This window comes from Copidosoma floridanum, unplaced genomic scaffold (genome assembly GCF_036245765.1).
Source record: "Copidosoma floridanum isolate Cflo_tuat_1 unplaced genomic scaffold, Cflo_Japanese_pri ptg000030l, whole genome shotgun sequence".
Classification (NCBI taxonomy): Eukaryota; Metazoa; Arthropoda; class Insecta; order Hymenoptera; family Encyrtidae; genus Copidosoma; species Copidosoma floridanum.
The window spans coordinates 30,162,450-30,183,687 of record NW_028321907.1 but is presented as its reverse complement, the minus strand read 5'-3'; the positions used below and the strand labels follow the sequence as shown (position 1 = coordinate 30,183,687).

Here is a 21,238-nt window from a genome sequence, read left to right as displayed (position 1 = left end):
TAAATTTGTTTATTTTTTGGCAGCTGTTATATATACTGAGAGAAGAAGGAGAAAATGCTAACAGATAACCAAGCCGTAGAAATATAACAGCGCAAACGAGAAAGGACAAGAAAACGCGTACGTAATAACTTGAATAGCTGTATCAAGAGTGGTTGCGAGTAAGATATACGCGGCAGTAGCAGTAGCCGCAGATTTAGCCAAAGTGAGAGACTGCTTTAAGACTTATTTTTGAGCTAGACGCCCAAGTGCGAGCAGCAAAAGTTTCGATGTTTTGTTGCTATTGTGAGTGATACACATGGTAGAGTAGAAATCAGAAGAGAAAATAAGTTAGAAGAGAGTTTTTTGTGCGTAAAGTGTTAGAACAGAGCAAGAGAGAGCAAGAGAGTAAAAGATTCAATAAAAATAAAAACGCGATTTATTTAACTAACCAAAGACCTGAATGACACTATTTCTAATACAAATTTGGAAGAAAAGGCGATAGAAAGAGGGAAAGAAAGAGAGAGAGAGAGAGAAAGTTGAGTATGTACGCAAACCAAGCAGTTGATATGTTTTTCTAGGACGACGATTTCCTCGGGTCAAAAATGTAGAAAGCGGTCAGGACTGGGAAAAGGGAGTCGGAAAACCAGTAAGCAAGGGAGAGAGAGAACAAAGCCAGAGGACGAGCGACAAATCATAGGATTTTCAATGTCATCGTACCGGGTTGTAGTTTACAGACGTTGAGCCAAGAGGTGTGGCTAACTACGTAGGGTGAAAGAAGCACGAGGTAAAATATATCTCTACGAGTCCTTAAATAACAGACCATGTTTGTGGCTCTTGTGGTTCAAAGTGAAGTCACTTTAACGCCACTTAAGTGACGTGTAACGTAGAGCTGTATTCAGGGCATAGCGTAAACATATATTGTATAATAGGTGACAAGAGATTAAATAAGCCATTCTAAAAAAGACTAGTCGGTATTAAGTTATTAGCTATCTTCGTAGAACGAAAGAACTCCTACACGAACCTCTATTTTAGAAGAAGAATCCAGGGTTGTGCGAAGATACCCAAAGGTGATGTACGAGTGCGACGGTTATTAATGCTACATTGGTATTCAATTCAGGGCAAAAGAAGGGTTCAAAATTTTTCTCGCTCTTCTTTCTTTATTATTCAGAGTTTTCAAAATCGTTTTTAAAAGTTGATTGCCTTGAAAGTGGTCAAGCCCGTAAGTATATCTGCGCAACTAATTATTTTGTCATTGTGCCTCCTTATTACTCTTTTACTAATGACAAAGTAGTATTACTACTCAATGCACAAAAAGACCGTTTCTCAAAGCAACGATAGAAACTTCTTTTTACTCCATTAGGTCTCTTTTTAGATGATAATATTGCATGTCTACTATGAAATCTTTTTTGTTTAATCGATAGTTAAACGTACCAACTAGAACTGAATGGATGTACTGATGTAATGGAAGAGTACGTCCAAGGAGTACATGCTAACGTCATATTGCTCAATGCGCTTTGATAACTACGTTCCAGGACCGCAAAATTTTTATCGAGGTACATGCATCTTAAATGTTAGCAAGTGTTTAAGACATCAAGCGCATTACTTTTTTCTCGTCTCCAAATTTTACTTCTGTTTCTTCGCTTTGGTCACTTTTCCGCTTAACTAATCCCATGTTTTTACTTATTCCATCAGCTTAACTTTTTGAAGTTATACTTCTATAGGCACGTTCTGCACTTCAGGGTAAATGAGCGATTTTAGATTGGCGGCCTTGAGAAAAAGTGTAACGGAATTAGACTTTGCTTGATTCTCCCTCTTTGCTCTACCCCTTTCAACATACTTCCAGTTCCCTCTACACCACACAATGCCACCATACTACATCACACATATTGAATTTTGTTAATTTATATAATTTTTTTAACCAATTAAAAAAAAAAAAAAAAACAGTTTGCAAAGAGATTTGAACTCCCAACCTCCTGCACACAAGCCGAGTACCTTACCCACTTTGCCATAAACTGTCCCAATATAAAAAATTCGATTGAGATTCGACTAATTCTTCTTATGGTGCAGTTCCTAACTTATAACTTATTTTTAGTGTCAATTTTAATTTCTTGTTTCTTAATTAATTAAGCTCAATTATAAATAACAGTGATAAATAACTGATTCATTTAAGGAACTAAGTTTTTTAGTTAAACCTTTTTCTTCAAAAACTTAGAAATCAGTATATTGTAGCACAGCAGCTTTCATATGTATTAATCAACATTTATTCATTTATTATTAAGTTGTTACTTTTAAAATGAATAAAGAATTGTTTATGCAATATTTTCCCATTTTTTAAAAATGTTTATAATTTAAAAAAAAGTTTTCTGTATTGTATAAATACAAGAATTGATTTTCATTGCGTTTTCTTCTTTCACAATTATTCCTTTGTGGTTGAGGTGATTTTTTGACTGAAGGACGTTTATCACATAGTTAGAGGGGAAAAAGTTTAGCTCAAAGTTTAGAGAGGTGGGAGGAGCACAAATGTATGCAGCAACGCTGGCAATTAGTTTTTTCATATGGATGTACTTACGTACATACACGCTTTTACGTATACTTGATCCTTTCTTCATGTGTTATTTAAAATAAAAAAATTGAAGATCTATTGGAAAACGAAACAGGACTATCTAAAAGTAATTTATCATACAAACAAAAGTTCAGAGGTTCATACAGATCTTATAAATGCCGTTTTTCAGTCATTTTTTAAAAAGTGACAAGTTAAATAGCAATTTTGTGAAACTAAACATGTGTAAAAGCGTACATTTAAGCGATCTGCAATTTATTTGGATATTTTTAATGCTCTTTTTATCATATATTTGATGCTTGAATAACATCTGTCAAAAAAATCTATGTGTGACAAACGTCCTGATGGGACATTCACTGCATGTACTACTATACTATTGAATAAAGCGGTACTACGAAATGGTTTGCCTTAATGTTTGAGAATCAATTGTATTTTGGCTATTGAATTTTGAGTAAGAACAAGTATATAAGTGTATATGATGGATGTGAGCGTGACGTTAGAGATGTATTCAGAGTAGGCAGTAGGAAGTTGTTTCTAAATCATTCGAAGAATTTATAAAACTACATAGTCTTATGCTGGCCAGCCTACATATTTTTTATATACTATTATGTAATCATATATTTCTTATAATTGTTTAGTTATAAAATATTACAATATTCATTGTAATCACAACCAACTCACGTAAGTATACTTATTTAAACAATAATCGCACCACCTTCTACACAAAATCACTTCAAAGAAGGTATATTTATATTTATAATTATATTTTCTGTTTTATAATTTTATAGAAGTATAAGTTCTTACTTTGGTACCAAAACACCCACTGTCCACTGGTTTTTTTATTTTTTATGACGAATTAGATCTAGCTTTTGCAAGTTTTTAAAGCACGTTAAAGTACCCACAAAGTCATTTTGTGCATCGCAGTTAGTGGAACGTTTTCTTCGAGAATATTCAACGTGAAATGTAAAAATTTTTGATCAACGTCATATTGGCTTTGCAGTACAGGATTTCTGTCGTTTAGTGTCAAGATAAGCTTTTAAATTAGCTACATGTTTTCGACCAAATAAAGAACGTGTCTTTGATGCTAGTATAATCGTATGATTGAAATTTTATTCAGTAAGTCGCTTTCCTACATCTGGTTTTAGCCATTTATCATACAGTTACTCGGCAACTTGGAAAACACATGTTTGAAACCCATAGTTATAACGTATGTTTTGTTTAAGATCTAAGAAAAGGTATCAAAATAATCTCAATTTGTTGTCTTAACAGGCTTCTTGCAAGAACCAACGATTCGTTGGTCAAACTTGTCTCGAAAAATGTTGTATTTTTGCACGATTTTACAATTTCTAAGGATTACAATGTATCACGAACTTAGCGATACATTACACTGGCCTTTGTCTTGACAAAATATGTTTTGCATTATGTAGATTACTTCAAATTATTATAATGACTGTCATTTACCGTAACATAAAATGATCTACTCAAAACAAGTATCACCCATACGACCAATGTAACACAAAAAGCGTCTAACAAACGCAGTCTTGTCGCTACTAGTAGGCCCACTTAGAGTATATATCTATGGATGTTGCAATTAAATTTCCATTCTACCAAACTATACTCCGTCAAAAAACAGATCAACCGCGAAGGTGTTTCCGTGCGTGGCGTGAAAGACCGTAAGAGCTTTTGCAAGGCTAGCGCAAACGACGCTGGTACCGGTTTGTTAACCACCAATGAAGCTCTTTTTGCCACTACGGTTGCTGTCACTCATGAACAATTGGCGTAACCATTCAACTGGTAACTTTGCGGCAGTTTAAGCACGTATTGCGATACTCAGTAAGCAGTAGGAAAACCTATTTAGAAAGTGTATTCCTTATCTACGACAGTTTTAAATTAAAAGTTACAAAAGTAACTGGTAATAAGATGGTTTTTTTCAAGTTAAAGATTTATGGTAAAAAATAAGCTGACGTATTTAATATCTGCTATATTTCTCTCAAGATACTTTGAAATTAAAAGGGCTGATTTTTCAAATTAAACGTATTATCTGATAATTTTTTCAGTATTTTTTAATATTAAACTCAGAAAAATCTTTGTAAATACTTTTGCACCATACGAAGCCTACACTAATCGTTATCAGCTATTTACAAAAAAAAATAATGTTTTTATATTGTTTGATGTTTGTACATCTGCTATAAAGGTGTTCTGAAGGTAACCAAAATACAGCTTGACCAAATTGTGGAGAAGTCCTTTAGATTATAGTTTTTTATTTACTTTTGTCATAAGTCATCATTTTTCGTCAGACTACTGGTGTTTAAGTACTATACAACATACATCTGAAATTCTTAACCAATGGGCTATCAACAATTGTAAGAACTGTAGTTATGATAAACCATCTTTAATGTTTTCAATATTTGTTTTATTCTCTTGATCTACTTCAACCACATCCTGACAGAGTTAAATAATAAAGAATGATACCATGGTATTTGACTTTTTGTACCAACCTCAACCATCAGTCGAAAATAGATTTTGACGATCAAAGCCTATTTTAATTTGCACTTGTAGATTATAACCTGCATGTTTTTGGCATTTTGTTTCAAACCATAACTTTCTGAATTTTAAGTAAATTTTTTTTTTTTAAATTCTTTTGAAATAAAGTTTCAGAGTTTTAGAAACTTAAAATACATTTAATTCTAATCTAAGTTATTTGTTGCAATAGCTTTAGCGTGAATTGGACCACCAAACGATTTTAACATAGATTGTGCTATCTCTACCAAGGTTCTGTTATTTATCTCAGCAATTTTTATTTGCATTACAATAATTAAATTTACATTAATCTAATTGCTAAATACCTAGAGGTGACATTTCAGACTGCAGAATTCATAACTATTGTGAAATTGCAAATATGCCGTTCGAGCACTCGTGTCTGGACTTTGTTCCCTAATGACATGAGGTACTAAAAGTCACTGCACTTTGTGCATGAGCTAATAAAAATTTATTATTTTTGAAAATTAATTTTTGTTGTTCTTACTATTATCAACTTCATTGAATTCCTTCAGTTCTTTTTTTTTATTCAATTTTTATATGACACTTCACTGCTTTGAGAATATTTTTTTCAGACTGGACCATCATAAATTAAATTTTTTCATTATTATGATTATCTTTTGTTTGAGCTATTTTTTAATCCTTGGTTTAATTCACTTATATAGCTGCAAAAGTATTTTTACTATTGTTTTTCTGCTATCTAGACTTACTTATGTTTATGTTTATCGATAGCTTAAATTAAGTAATGTCACCTGTTTTCATAATTCCACTTTTTTTACTAGTCTTATTAAATCATATGCACTTTACAGCGTGTAAAGCACATCTTTTACTGTTTTACAGTCTTTTTAAGCTTTAACTAGCGAAGTTTATTATCAAAATTATATCTGCTTTAGTTTTTTAATCATTCTGATTTGTACATTACCATGCATCTCTGGGCTCCCTCTAGCTAATTTAAGTAAAAAATCTCACACTTTTGCCACTCACATAAGCCTATTTGTTGTGCTTCAAGGGTAGTTTACTAGCCTACATGCATTACGTATCATAATCATTCGTTGTTAGTACCTTAACACATAATGAGCTTAAAAGACTCGAATTTTTTTAGAACGAAGTTCTTTATGTCACGTACTCGGGGGGCTAGAATTTTAAAACCGACAGATTTTTTTTTTTTAAACAAAAGTGGTTCACCCGAAGTCTCTTCCTCTCAAGTTTCTCCCCTTACCCCGCCCCCCTCACCTACTGTTCTCTACACACTTCCCCTCTCCCCACTATATATGTATATCTGCCAACCGTGCCGTGTTACTCTTCTGCATACCTTTGCCCACCATTCCCCCTCACACTCCCAAGCAATTAATTTCTAAACAAATTTTAACTTTAGTTTCCCACAATAATTTTTCTTTGACTTTGAATTTTTTTCTTTTACAATCTAAAAAAAAAAAAAAACGCGCTGCCGACTAGAAACTCGGTTCCTTGTACTTATCGTGTGGTTCGTAACTATAATATTCCATTTTTATACGCATTCACTGATAATACATTCAATTCATGATAAATTATGTATTTGTTTTCGAAATAATACAAAAAAAAAAAAAAAAAAGCAAAAAAAAAAAAAAGCAAAAAAAAAAAAAAAAACATGTGGAATAGAGTTGAAGAACGTATCAATGGTTTTTAAAGGCACTTATTTCGAATTTGGCAAACAAATTATGTTACAATATAACATAATTTCATAAATAAAGTAGTTCATTAAATCAATCACAAATTAATTATGTAAGATCATTGTATAAATATATTTCGAGTTTCATATTATTTTAATGATTTTTAAGGGGACTTATTTTAAATTTAATAAACCAATAAGGGCACAATATCATTGAGTTATTATATAAAAATAAAACAAAAATTGTATTAATGGACTATAAAATCGCAAACAAATAAGTAAAAATAAAAATTTTTTTTTAAATTAATGAAACGAAATATGAAAATAAAATGAAATAAAATTACAAAAGACATGAATAAATACAATGGAATGGAAAAAAAAGAAATAAAAAAGGAAATAAGAAAAAAGAATAAATATGAAAATAAAATAAAAAATTAAATAAAGGAAATACAAAAAAATTTAAAAAAATGTAACAAAATGAAATATGAAAAAAAATAAAACAAGAAATGAAAAAAAATAAATAAAACAAGAAATGAAGAAAAAAATAAAACAAGAAATGAAAAAAAGTAAATAAAACAAGAAATGAAGAAAAAAATAAAACAAGAAATTAAAAAAAAATAATAAAAAACAAATGAAAAAATTATAAAGGAAATTAAAACAACAAACCAGGGGGTATTAATGGGTCATGGGATCCACGGTAAGAACGAAGTTCTGTAAACATGAGATGAGTATAGACACAATTTCTCAGGTAACAAGGGGGTCGCCAGACCCACAGGAAGAACGAAGCTCTGTAAACGTTAGTACTGCATTCATGTTGTTTACTAAAACAAAAACTTGAAAAACGAATTAAAAAAAAAAAACAATAGTCTAGTACTCACGATAGTTGAACTTCGTGAGAATGTCGTGCATAAATACAGTACTCACGAAGTTCAACCATCGTGAGTACTAAACTGTTGTTTTTTTTTTTTTTTTTTTCATTTGTTTAGTACTGTATTTATGCACGACGTTCTCACGAAGTTCAACTGTCGTGAGTACTAAACTATTGTTTTTTCTTTTTTTTGTATTCGTTTTTTAAGTTTTTCTTTTAGTAAACAACATGAATGCAGTACTAACTTTTACAGAGCTTCGTTCTTCCTGTGGGTCTGGCGATCCCCTTGTTACCTGAGAAATCGTGTCTATACTCATCTCATGTTTAAAGAACTTCGTTCTTACCGTGGGTCCCATGACCCATTAATACCCCCTGGTTTGTTGTTTTAATTTCCTTTATAATTTTGTAAGGTCTCAGTATTAAGTCCTCAAGGAAAATCACATTACTATAAGGTGAATTATACTACTTGACTTAACTCGCAGCGTTTTTTCTTAAGTTCTTCGCTTTCTCACAATTTAACGTTTTGTGCGGCACATATACGAAGTTTATAGATTAATAAACGAGCTTGCCACAGAAATTATAAAACTCGATTCAGAATATAGAACATACTATAATTAAGTAGAATAGTTTGCAAAGCAAAACGTTATTAAAATGGATTTTTTATGTTGTAAGAGCTGCTTAAAAAAGCTTTTATATACTTTAAATAACAAGTACCCCACATATTTCAATGTACTCCAACTTAACAATACCTATTTACAATCCAAAGCATATTGTCCTCAAGTAACTCAAAGTTTTGTGGTTGCAATATTTAGGAGAAGGAAAAAAGGACTTCCGAAATTCTTGGAAAAATAAAACAGCTCAAGCAGCACAAAAAATAATTTACATAAAGACACGAAGAAAACAATCTACAGAGGTCTAATGAAAAGGGCGAAGGTAAGTTGCGTTAAATGATAAAGCACCTATGAAGGAGTTTCCAGAGATGCACAAGACCACAAAAGTTGCGTCCTAATGACTTGTCATTTAAAACCAGATACTTTAACTATACAATTTTATTTTATTTTGTTGAATAAGACGTATTGTATAAGTATTTATGGAAATATAGATATATTAAGTTTACAACTACGTTTGACAATGTATCCCTATTAGTAATTAAAACTTAGCATCTGCTGGTTTCTACGTTGGCACCTTAGCCAGCTTACGTTGGTCCTAGTGTTGTAAATGTATTGCGTAAAATAGAGTGATGTAACAAAAAAGAGCTCAGCCCTATCTTTACATCCTAATTTGTCTCTAAATATGTAGTGATTATATGTATTGGGATTTGCAAAAATATTGCAACTTTTTTTTGATTTTCTAACTTAATTCATATAAAAAAAACTTCATTCGTACAATCAGCATAGTATTGTCTGTTATTTTCTAACACCTTCTGCCACTGAATCAGTGATTCATGGACCCTCTCAAAAAAAATTCTTGGATTTCAACGCAAAGAAGTTATCGATTTGCTTTTCTACTTTTTCAAATATTTAAAAGTGTACACTTTGAAAAGTGTTATTCATGGATCTGAAATAATGGTTATCAACAGGCACGTAGTCTGAAGAGTAAGCTGAATGACTCAGTACTTTCTAGCAAAAAGAAATTAAATGCAACAATTTTACTAGACCTAGTCCGTGACCAGTAAATGGACGTTTTTCGTCTAACATCTTACTCAAATAGTTTAGTTGTTGACTATAGCTTTCTACCCTAACAGTTTGTTTCAGCTGTAGCAGCTCATAATACAAGATTTCTTTTAAATGTCGCTAAACACAAAGCATTTCTTTATCTGTAATGACGTCGCATTTCGGATTATACGTAGCAGCTTGTGCAAAATTTAGATATGATTTTTTCCGCTTCAGATTATCGAAATCAATCCTTTTTCCATCTCCTGTTATAATTTTCCACAAAAACGACTTTTTATGATGTTTACCGAGAAGAAAATGGCAACTATCGATTTATAAGTTTTTTTTTTCATTACTTAACTGGTATAAAACCCATCTGCCAGCCTTTGCAATTCTTTCCACCACTTTACTGCTACTACTACCACGTACTGCTGCCAAATCTTATTACTACATAGATTTTCATCCAGCAAAGCTTGCAACTCGTTGCCTTCGCACCTTTCTGGATGATCTTTACATTCATGGTCATTCAAACTCAAATCGTTACTTTGAAACTGTTCATACCATCTGCTGACTGTTGTATATGTTGAAAAATTATCACCAAAAACTTTACTTAATGGTTTAAAAGTATCTTTTACCTTTCTCCCTTATTGATGTTTATAAAGAAGACGATGCCTAAAATGTTCCTTACTTAGCAACATAGTTAACCACGTTCTTTTATACGTTGTAAGAAATAGTATTTAAAATATTACAGCGTATTCTCATAGCTTAAGTACAGCGCCACTACACCATAAGAAGGCGTAAGAGAATTAAAAGCTTAAGGTGGCTTGGGCGATTTTTATCGGCGTAATCAAAATTTCTGAAATTCTAGAATTATGTGAATAAAGTATGCCAAATTTATTTGTGATGAAAAAATAATAGGGTCAACGACTTAATTTTTTTGCAAATCGCTACTCAAAATTCACTAATTTCACACGTACTCTCATGGACAGTGGTCACAAAATCAACTATGTTGTCGGAAATCTTTGATTGACCTCAAAAATAAAAAATATTTCTTGTGTATTTTCTTACAAGGATCTATTAAATTCTTAAGAACATAGGGTCAACGACTTAACTTAAGAGAAAATCAAAATAAAAGTATGAAACATTAGGCTGGCTTGCTTCCCAACATCTCATACTTTTCACAATTATAATTTGACGGTACTTTTCTGGAAATTTTGTGATCTTGTTCTTTAAATTTATTGAAATTAGTATATTTATTGAAAAATTTACCGTCGAAAAGCGTTAATTTTTTAGGGGCGCTTATGGCACCCTACCCTAGGTATGGCACCAACCACCCAAGCCACCTTCAATAATTTTTCAGCGTATCGAAAAAAAAGTGCATTAGATTTCCACATTCCTTATATCTACAGATACTGCAAGCAGATTTATTTCATTTTCATACAATTTACTGGATTTTTTAAAAATACGAAACAAAAGCTATGAATAAAATTGTAATAAAATTATTTACTTTTGAACTGTAGTAGCACTATGAATAAAAACCTACGTAAAAATAATTCTTGGACTTAGCACTAGTACAAAAAATATTAGAATTTTTTTTATTCTTGCTTATTCTTCACTAAATATGGCATATTTAAAACTATTTTAACTAATATTACAATGCTGCGGAGGCTGGGCATTAGACTGAGTAACACAGGATATCTACTGTCAAAACAAGATATTTTTATTTATTTATTAATAAACGATTTAAATTACCTGAACATCTTTACGTGAAAGCAGCGTTCTTAGTTTACGGCACAAATGCTAAAATAACACGAGAAATTGCATTTTTAGTACCAGCCAATTTAAAAAAAATGTTTTTTATTCAAGAAAAAAAAATTCTTCTAAATTTCTGGAAAACTGTGTCGAGAAAAAATTATGAATTCTTAAGACGTCTTGAAATTTTGAACAACATTAAAGTCTTCATAACTTTTTTTCTATTATTTGTTATGAAAGGTATTAAAAACCTTCTTCGTTTATTAACTTTTTTTTTATTAGTTACCATTTGGCAACAATAGGTTTTTTACTAGTTATTTTACTTTCTCCTGTTACTATTTTCATAAGCTCATGCTTGACTATTAACTTCATTAGTTCTGATGGTTTTTTATTGATTTATCGTGTCGATACATTTCAACTGGCGACAAGGATAAGCTCTGTTAAAATGATGTTAGTAACGTATAAAAGGTAAACTATGGTTATGTCGGGAGGTAAAACAATTAAATAATTTATTAAGTGTAAAGGTAGTTTTCAAACTGACAAGTTTTCAGCATATGAAATGATAAGATATAGTCATAAATGATTAAGAATTCAATAGTGGAATGTCAAGCAAAAGTATAACAGTTTATGTTTAGAAATATGAATACTTAAAAAAATGTTTTAAAATTATTTAAATGTAATATTCTATTCAATGAAAAATACAAATATAAGATGCTCTGGAAATGTCAAAAATGCACAATTAAATATTTAGCAAAAAAGCTGATTAATGCCACCAGAAGTAAAAATAAAAATATAAATAATTAAAGAAGAGAAAAAAGTAGGGGGAGTAGAAATAAACTTTATAATAAAGACGAATTGGCAAGTAACAGGCTATGACAGGGTTATTTTTTATGTCGAGCCAAAATGCAGCAAAACTCGATTTGGTACAATTTTAACACCTAAGGCTTGTTTCCAGTACCCACGTACGTGGTTTGCCTATTTACTATGTTTTACGCGAGGGAAGAGGAGAAGGAGATGGAGACATACAGCCAGTAAGACAAGCAAAGAGAAGAGTGAGAGGAAAAAGCGTGAATATAAGGAAGAAATGTACATTAAAGGACTCTAAGTGATTATATTATAGTTGTGCACGTGGGTATATGTGTATATTTTTATGTAATTTGGTAGCAAAGTAGGAATATATGTGTTGTCAATTAATGGCGATTATCGTAATAATCACATGTATTTTACAGTGTCTTTCCTTGTAAATCGTATCGCGCCAGGACTAAGTATGAGTGTGTGTATATCCGTGTAGTTGGGGGAAAAGATGGGTCGTGCGATGCATGCTGTGAAATTTCTTGTGATTAAGAAGAGAAGTGATGGGAGTAAATGGAGGGGGAAGGGGTAGAGATCGCCAAGAGAGTGAGAGAGAGTGAGAATAAAGTTGAGAGAAGAAAGTGACGCGTGTATGAGGGCGCGGATCAAGTTGTCCAAGATGAAGACGTTCGGGTCGAGGAAGAGAGTTTTGCGAGCATGGCCGCTCAAATTCCGGACGAGCCGATGAGTCCGAAATGACGGAACTCTGTAGTACTGCCTGTTAAAGAAGTGTATTGAGAGTATATATGCGTATTCGAAGGGTCGTCTGAGCCTCAGCAGTCGGTAAGTGACCGTCTTTCCGTCGTAATAGAACGAAGAGTGTGTGTGCGTATTCAAAGAGTCGTCTGAGCTTGACAGTCGGTGAGAACTTGACAGACTAGCTGGTGAGGCCGATAGTAAGACTTTCTGCTAACAATGTTTGTGCGAGTTTGCAGCATCATCTGAGACTCGGCTAAGCGGCAGGTGAGGCGAACGGTAGGACATCCTGTGGAGAAACAAGAGGATGCACAATGTATGCTCTCGTTGTCGAGCTGATGCGTCAGGTAGCTCGGGATCGAAGGTGTTGTGTTGTGGCCAAGTGTTCTTGCGATCGAATTAGGTTTTCGTAATCTCTGAACTAGCCGTTCTCTAGGTGACATGAGGAGAAATTCGTATGCATAGGCATTATATTCCTAAAAAATATACTGAAGATGATAAATAAAAAAATCTACCCTTAATGCCTATAAGTAAAGAAGTATTTAAACTGATTAGGTAGATATTAGTACCAAATTATATGATGGTTAAGAAATTAAATGATATGAAGTAGAAATTGTGACTAACTTTAAGCTGAAATATATTGATATTATACTGCTGAATTGAAAGTACTGAATTTAAAATGTATATTTGGAGACATGAGAGTAGCTTTACACGCTTACGTTATATATGGTGTAAGATATGAAGACATTCGTGTAAAGTTATTGATAAGCACCAAAAAACTATCATAGCAAAATGCCGAAAAAAGGGTGTGTTTTTGCTGTCGGAAATCTCATCACATTAGTGAAGATTGTCATTTTCATGACTATGCGAGCTATTATTGTAGCAAAAAACACTTTATTAAGAAAGCGTATCGCAAAAAGCAAAATAGAAGTCATTATTTCGAAGAAGCAGTAAATGTGGTACCTACAGTGCAAAGTAAGAATGTTGGCGTAGTTTACGAAAAATTTTCTGGAATCATTTTTTTAACAAAATGTTAACCACGTGTCAGTATTAAAAGACAGGAGCAAATAGCAAAATTAACTACAACGCAAGCAATAATGTAGTTATTAATGTTACAGAGGGCCAAAAAATAATGAGAGCTAGTTAAATGAGAAATTTTGAGTATCAAATAATACACTTAAATATACAGATGTACTGTAACATAAGAACTAATAACTAAAGTTAAAACTTTAAATAAAGGTGAGGCTGACAAAGACATACGAGTGGTTGTAGTATACACTATCACCAAGGGCGTACGCTATTTTTTTGCATACACATGCTCGAAAATTTATATTTTACTGAACTAAAAATTTACAAAATGAGGCTGTACTGGCTTAGAAAACATAAACATTTATTAGAGGTAGGCAAAAAAATTCAATTATGATAAGACGAAGATTGGCTCATACATTACAACAAAGTCCTTATAAGTTAATGTTTTGTCATAAGTGAATAAATAAGTTCTGAATGATCAGGACTCAAATAATGCCTTTTGTTTGCTGGTCTTACCAAGTTACGTTCATCAATATTTTGAAATAAGCGTACGCTTTTGTTACAATTATAGATATTAATATCTAAAGCTAAAGTAAGAGTCAGAACTACAAAGAATAAGCCCCGTTCTATATGTATTATGATAATTACTTTCACAGTAAGTATACATTTATAAAAAAACAAAAAGTAATAAACTTACATTCTCGGGATATTCAAGCTCAGGTCTGAATGGGTAATGAGTATAAAATAATTCATTTTTCCTCATTTTTTTCCGCATTCTACATGGACCTTCCGTCATATCAAGCATCCACTTATCAAGTACTGAAGGTGTAAGCGGTCCCCATAAACCTCGCTCTCTAGTGAGCTCTATTTCTGTCTGTAACCATTCCTGTAATACGAAATGAAAAAATTAATAATTTATATTAAGTTGGAAACACTTGTTCAAATTTGCATAAAGTTATGAATGTTAAGCGAAATAAAATATGTAAATATCAAAATTACCTGATAAACATAACGTTGCATGTGTAAACAAGTTTGTTCATATCGATTTTTCTTTGCTGCCACTAATTCTTTGACTAAAGAAACGTTCTGTTCAGTTTGTAGTACAATAGTATCATAACATAGTTTAAACTTCTCTTTGCCATACTCCTCTTTTCTAACTTTTGTTCTACTAGCTAATCTTGTTAAACCTCCGGTAACTTTTTGGATTTTCTATAAGTGAGAAAGTTTAGGTTATGATAAAATAATTTCTTATTTTATATTATTTTTCATACATTATTAAATAATTTGTACAGTAAACTTATAATTATTTATTTCAGAACATATCTTACATTATTAATAGCTAGCTGAATCTGACCCTGGAACTCAAATGGGATTCGATAGGATACTTTGCTTTCTGATATAACATAATTCATCCAAAGTCGTTGGGCTATCTCGTGCACTAGTTCTCGAACTACAAACAAGTCAGGAGCACGTTCATTGCCAACTGTAGATGGAAGCGTAATTTTGAAAACTTCTTCTATAGCTGGTTTCTTGCATACGTACAACTCCTCCCAAACTCTTACAGCTGCGTTTATTATAAGTTTATGACCTTCATCAGAGGTAAATGTATCAACACCAGCATCAATTTGCGGATTTACGTGCCAGGTAGTTCTTATGTTAGTATCTAATGGTATTTTAATATTAGCCATCAATTGCATCAAGCAATACATTAGGCCACTAATAAAGTTTAACTCATGATTTCCGGCTCCAAACACAAGCAACCTGAATAAAAAAAGATACTAACAATTAACATTTTAAAATAAATATAGTTTTAATTTTTTTGTTATAACAACCATAGCTGTCTTTAACAAAATTTATTGGGAAAGAGAGATACATTCTGTATCAGTATTATAATTATTATATAGAGATACTTTAATTACAAGATATAGGCTATTCTATGATACGTAAATCGACATAATCTAAAGTTTTATTTAACAAGAGTGGGCTTCAGATGCTAATCAACTGTTGGCATGTTCAGTATTAACATCAAACTCAACAGACTTGTGTTAAACTTTCTAAAAAAACTAAGTACAACGACTTATTTGGAGTTGCTTATGATTTTACATGGAAATGGCAGTATTCCCCTCTGGAACTGGATTACCAATAATAAGTGTATAAAATTAACTTGATCATTAAGTAGACCGTAAAATTTAAATTTAATTCTGCTAGATCACCTTGATTTAAGATGTATGTGAAGAAAACTCAGAGGTAACGGTAGGTACGTGAGCTTCCAAATTTATGAAACTTATTTCTTTAAGCATTTGAAATTGAGCTAACAGAACTTACCTTAACACTTTGCAAGGGAAAAAAGGGAATTAATCGATACAAAAAGCACTGATGATAATAAGTAAGACTTTGAAATTTCTACTAAGAGATATACGAGATTCAATAAATAAGATAAGTCTAAAACATAAAACAGCTCTCGTAAAAAAAAAAAAAACATTAAAGCGAGGATGTAAGCACGTAACAACCAGGTAAGAGAAAATGCAAGAAGAGTCAAAAATAGTTAGCGATTTTGGCGGCTTTAAATAATAGAGGGAGATGGCGCAATAAAAGGGCAGATACAGGGAAAAAGAGAACTTCTTCATCGTCGAGGAACTCAATAAGGTCGAGAAACTTTTCCATTTTTTGGTAGTAATAGTTTTCGATATCATCGTCAGGTGGTAGCGGTGAGTAAAAGAAATCAAAGTCAAATGGGCAAGTAAAGCTCGTGAATCGTTTTCGATAATTTCTCGTCATAAAGGTAGTAAAACCCTTCATGGTAGCGTCATAGACGTGCTTTACCTTGCACGAGGAAATTTTGATTTGGCTAAATTATATTGTTCTGTTATAATACCACGTTATTTAAAGACTGGTACCCCGTTCAATATTGCGTCGTGCTCTAGTTTTGATTATTTCTATTTCTAATTTGGTCAGTTTCAGTGGCGTTTCAAAAAACGTCACTAAATTTGACATTAAGGTGTAAATGCTGTAAGATTTAAAGCGATTAGATCATTTATAATAAAACGATTTTTTAAGTTTATTGTTATTAAGACGAGATATTTTTGTAAATCGAAAGTAATTATATAGAGACCATAATAATACCACGAGACTTTTGTCCGTTTATGCTTAACGATTGACGATTTCTTGAAGTAGCTAGTAATTCTAGAAAAAGTGAAAAAAGAAGGGCAAAGGTAGTTTTTCTTTATCAAGTGATTATTAATTCTAAAAGTTTTACAATTTTTTTACTATAAATATCCGAAAAATATAAACTTAGGTTCGTTTATATGATCTGTCACAATTATTTTTATACAAACAGCTATGCTGACCTTATTTTTCCTATATTAATTCTTTAACGACAGTTAACAGCATTATTAAAACCAAAATATGTTTTATAGTTAATTATAACTAAATTAATCATTACCTGATAATAAAAAGTGCTCTAACTCTTTTTCTGAATTATTTTATTTGCACTATTGTTTACAAGTATTGTGAGCTTGGATCTTGACTCCACCACCACTTCGTCGTCTAGTTTCCAAAACCTACTACTTGTAGATCCTGCGTTATCCTGAACCTTTTCTTGTGACAATAAATACTAACTCTCGTACACGGAATCAAGTTTTTCTTAGAAAAATAACCGTCTCTTGTGATACATTAAAGCACTTTTGTGCATACAACTTATCTTTTAAAGAAATGTAAAAAAATTTTTCTTTCGGGAATTATAGGGACCTTGTTAAAATGCATTGTTATAAATTATTAAAAACATGTATTGTTGTTATTGAAAAGGTTTAGGGTACCGCAGGATCTACAAGTAGTAGGTTTTTGAAACTGGACGAAGAAGTGGTGGTAGAGTCAAGATCCAAGCTTACAATACCTGTAAACAATAGTGCAAATAAAATGATTAGGACGAAAAATAAGAAAACTATGTATTTTTAGTAAATGATTAATTTTGTCATGATTAACTACAAAAAACATTTCGGTTATAATAATGCTGTTAGCAGTCATTAAAGAATTGATATAGAAATAAATAGGGTTAGCATAAGTATTTGTATAAGAATAATCATGACATTTTATATTAATGAACCTGAGTGAGTATTTTTCGGTTATTTATATTAAAAAAATTATAAAACTATTTATTTATCGGTTAACTACGATAAACGTTTTCTCATACTAAAGGCTATCGATTTCTTGTACAAGACAATAATGCAAATGATCTGCGCTACTATTAATTAAGCCAGAATAATTTTATATTACGCTTAACGATAGTTAATAATAGTAGATGCACTCGACATAACCATTACCGATTATTTCTCTGTACATCAAACGAGCTACATTTATTGACTTTACTGTGTTGCCTGTCAAACTAACCTTAGCAGAATTGACGACTTAGATAATTATTTACTTAAAAACTGTCTTTTTTCTGGACTTGTGCCTCTGGAAACTTTTGTGCAGAACAGTATATTCTACAACATTTATTAAATTCAGCGCATTTAACAAGGACTTAAAATCCCATTTGATTTGTGCAGGGTCCTTTAAGTAACTTTTCTTTGCATTTACAAGCTAATATCATAGCATATTAAGGTTTATATTTTAAAAAATAGTCAAATGCGTAAAAACAATGATATCGTGAAAAATTCGTAATAGTTCATTTTCTATATTTTTCTTTTACCTTCTAAATCAAGTATATCTGGTTTTTAATGTCATGTTTTCTTTCACATAAGTAATACATTTCATAATAATTAGTTACATACTATTAAAGATTTTATTCGTTATTAAGTTCTAGAATTTGATATTTTATTTTATTTTTTGAGAATACAAATATACGAGGTCACTGTTTATTGGCCTATACCTCTTAGTGTCCAATAAACACCATGCATTATTTGGTACCCCAGGTGGTACAAGGAGACGTCGTATTGGTCAAATTTTTACGTATGCATACACGATCATCATGCTTTAACATTTACTCCCTAGTAGTGCCATGGATCCATGTGTACTAGAGATAAATACAACCGTAGAGCCAACAGTAGAGTCCCAGGGAAGGGTCACGACAACTGGCTCGCGGTGTCAGCAAACACAGCTAGCACAGCCAACAGATAGGAGATTAAAATCGCAGGCAAGCGATACAGAAAATATAAACACTGGAACATTACCAAGTTAAAAAAAAATTTAAAACAACGCAGCTAGTCTAGTCTCCAGTAATATGAATACCCTTAATATACCGGCCCGAGATACTTCAGCTCAACAAATCCACCTTTTAAATATGCGCCAGATACTATCAGAAACTTAAATTTTGAACAACGACAGAACATTTTGAGAAGGGAGGCGCCACGGCTTATAGCTTATAATAAGATTTGCCAAATTTTAGCGCAGCACCTCACGATTACACTACACGTTTTACGTATGACTTAGGTAATCATATTGAGGGAATGGAAATTCACTCTCAACACTTAAAAAACGTTATAGGGTAGTCCTTATAAGGACCAGCTTTAGATTGGTAGTTGTTTATTTTGCGACGAATATATAATTTCAATGAATTTTATAAGTTATTCTACCGAAAATGTTGGAGCGATGATGTACAAATTATTAGTAAACGCGAGCTAGCATTGGGTTACCATACGGCCAAACACACTTTATCTAGAAGTGAATACGTTGTACGTATTAATGATAAAGTCCAGCAATCATCGCATCCACCTACTGAAAGAAATATCGTGCGTGACTTGGCACAACATTTCGATAATCAAATTAAACAGGCAGCTTTAACCAAGGCACTCGCTTAATTAATGCGTTCGTTGAACTCCTTAATTCGCCCAATATGCTTGGGGGGCTGGATTCGCCATTTGAAGATAAAGCGCTCCAGCATAATTTGCTACACCCTTGTGGTAATTCAACCCCTATTCAAGGTAAACATTATTTACAAAATTCTAACTTAGTGAGTAAAGATAACTACCGTTACCATAATATTAACAATAATTAAAAAGAGAAATCAAATGGCATTAAAGAAAGGGAGGAGGCTTTTTTCCAATCAAAAAATTTATTTTCTACTAAATTGATACTAACGCACCTTCGAACAAGCGTCCCGTTTATTATTTATGCAGACGTTTCGAAAAATGGTTTGGAAGCAATTTTATGTCAAACAACGAGTTTAAATGCGAAAGAGCAATATATGTTGCAAGCCATACGCTTAAAAATGCAAAAAAAATTATTTCACGACTGAATTGGAGCTCTTCGTAATCATTTTCACACTTAGCATATTTTGTTTATTCATTTTTGAAAACAAAGTTATCGTTAAAAGAGACCATCACTTATTTATTCTCATGTCAAACTCTCAGTGAGCGGTTAGAACGATGGATTCTCGTAATTCAAAACTACGATATTGAAATCGTACACATCAAAGGTTTAGAAAATCAAGCTGACGATGCTCTCAGTCAACAACTCGAGGGCTATAATATGCATGATCAAAATCATTATGCAATTTATTTGCTTGCTAGTCGTACGATAGCGCCGGAAATCGTCAGCTAGATTAAAGATGCCAAATTTACAAAATTAGGATAAACACTCAGTAAAATAAAAAAAAATTATAATAACGACCATCGTAAACAGCACTATATCTGGAGTGACGATATTTGATGCAAAGAAATCGTGATTGTAAGAAAAGTCATTGTCACAAAAGATTTTTTAATTTTATTAGTCTGAAAAGTCTACCTAAAATACGATCACATTAAGGTCTGTAAGTGTTATCACTAAGTAAATGAAGCTTTCATATGCGCTAACATAAAAAATTGACCATGCAAAAAATAAAGTTGTGCGAATTTTGCCAAAAAATTAGACTTCATACGATATCTAATTATTTTGAAACAAGACCAATCCTTTCCACTGGCCTACTTGAGCTTCTCATAGTAGATTTCTATGGGCCATTGCCTATTTCGTTATGTGGATACAAATATGTCCTAACAACTGTGAATGTTATTAGTAAATTTTTCGTTTTATATCCCTTAAGGAAAGCTACGACTACGGTCACGTTAAATGAATTAATATCAAGTTATATTCAGAATTATAGGAAGCCTTAAGCTATTCAGAGTAATTACGGGACTTAGTTTACCTCAAAGAAATGGGCAAAAATCTTAGCCAAGCACAAAATTGAAACCGTCTTTTCTTCCACTCGTCATCCACTCGTCTCTTTTATTCAGGATATCATCAACGAGCCTCATCGTAGAACTACCAAATTTACATCACTAGAAATACATTTTAAAAAATTACTAACTCAATTCGGGAACCAACATTCACTCCCACAATTAAGTTAAATAGAAAAATAAAAAAATAAAAAAATGAAGGAAATACAAAGAAATGAAAAAAGAGTTATGAAATTAAGTATAAAATGATAATAAAATAAAATATAAAAAAAAATAAAACAAGAAATGAAAAAAAAAAAATAAAACAAGAAATGAAAAAAAAAAGAAACAAACCAGGGGGTATAATTGAGTCATGGGATCTACGGTAAGAACGAAGTTCTTTAAACGTGAGAGGAGTATGAAGACACACAATTTCTTAGACAACAAGGGGGTCGCCAGACCCATAGGAACAACGAAGCTCTATAAAACTAAGTACTGCATTCATATAGTTCACTGAAACAAAAACTTGAAAAACAA

At 32.0% G+C, this 21,238-nt stretch overlaps 1 protein-coding gene across 1 annotated transcript in view; it reads right to left on the bottom strand.

The window, feature by feature from the left end:
- bchs (WD repeat and FYVE domain containing 3 bchs) overlaps nucleotides 1–21,238 on the bottom strand; it is a 1,547,413-nt gene that overhangs the window by 568,898 nt on the left and 957,277 nt on the right. Inside the window, exons 28-30 of the mRNA XM_089597159.1 lie at nucleotides 14,903–15,335; nucleotides 14,574–14,783; nucleotides 14,272–14,460 (exon numbers count right to left, since the gene is read on the bottom strand). Of these exons, the coding sequence (XP_089453285.1) occupies nucleotides 14,272–14,460; nucleotides 14,574–14,783; nucleotides 14,903–15,335 (832 nt within the window). The remainder of the gene's footprint in view (nucleotides 1–14,271; nucleotides 14,461–14,573; nucleotides 14,784–14,902; nucleotides 15,336–21,238) is intronic.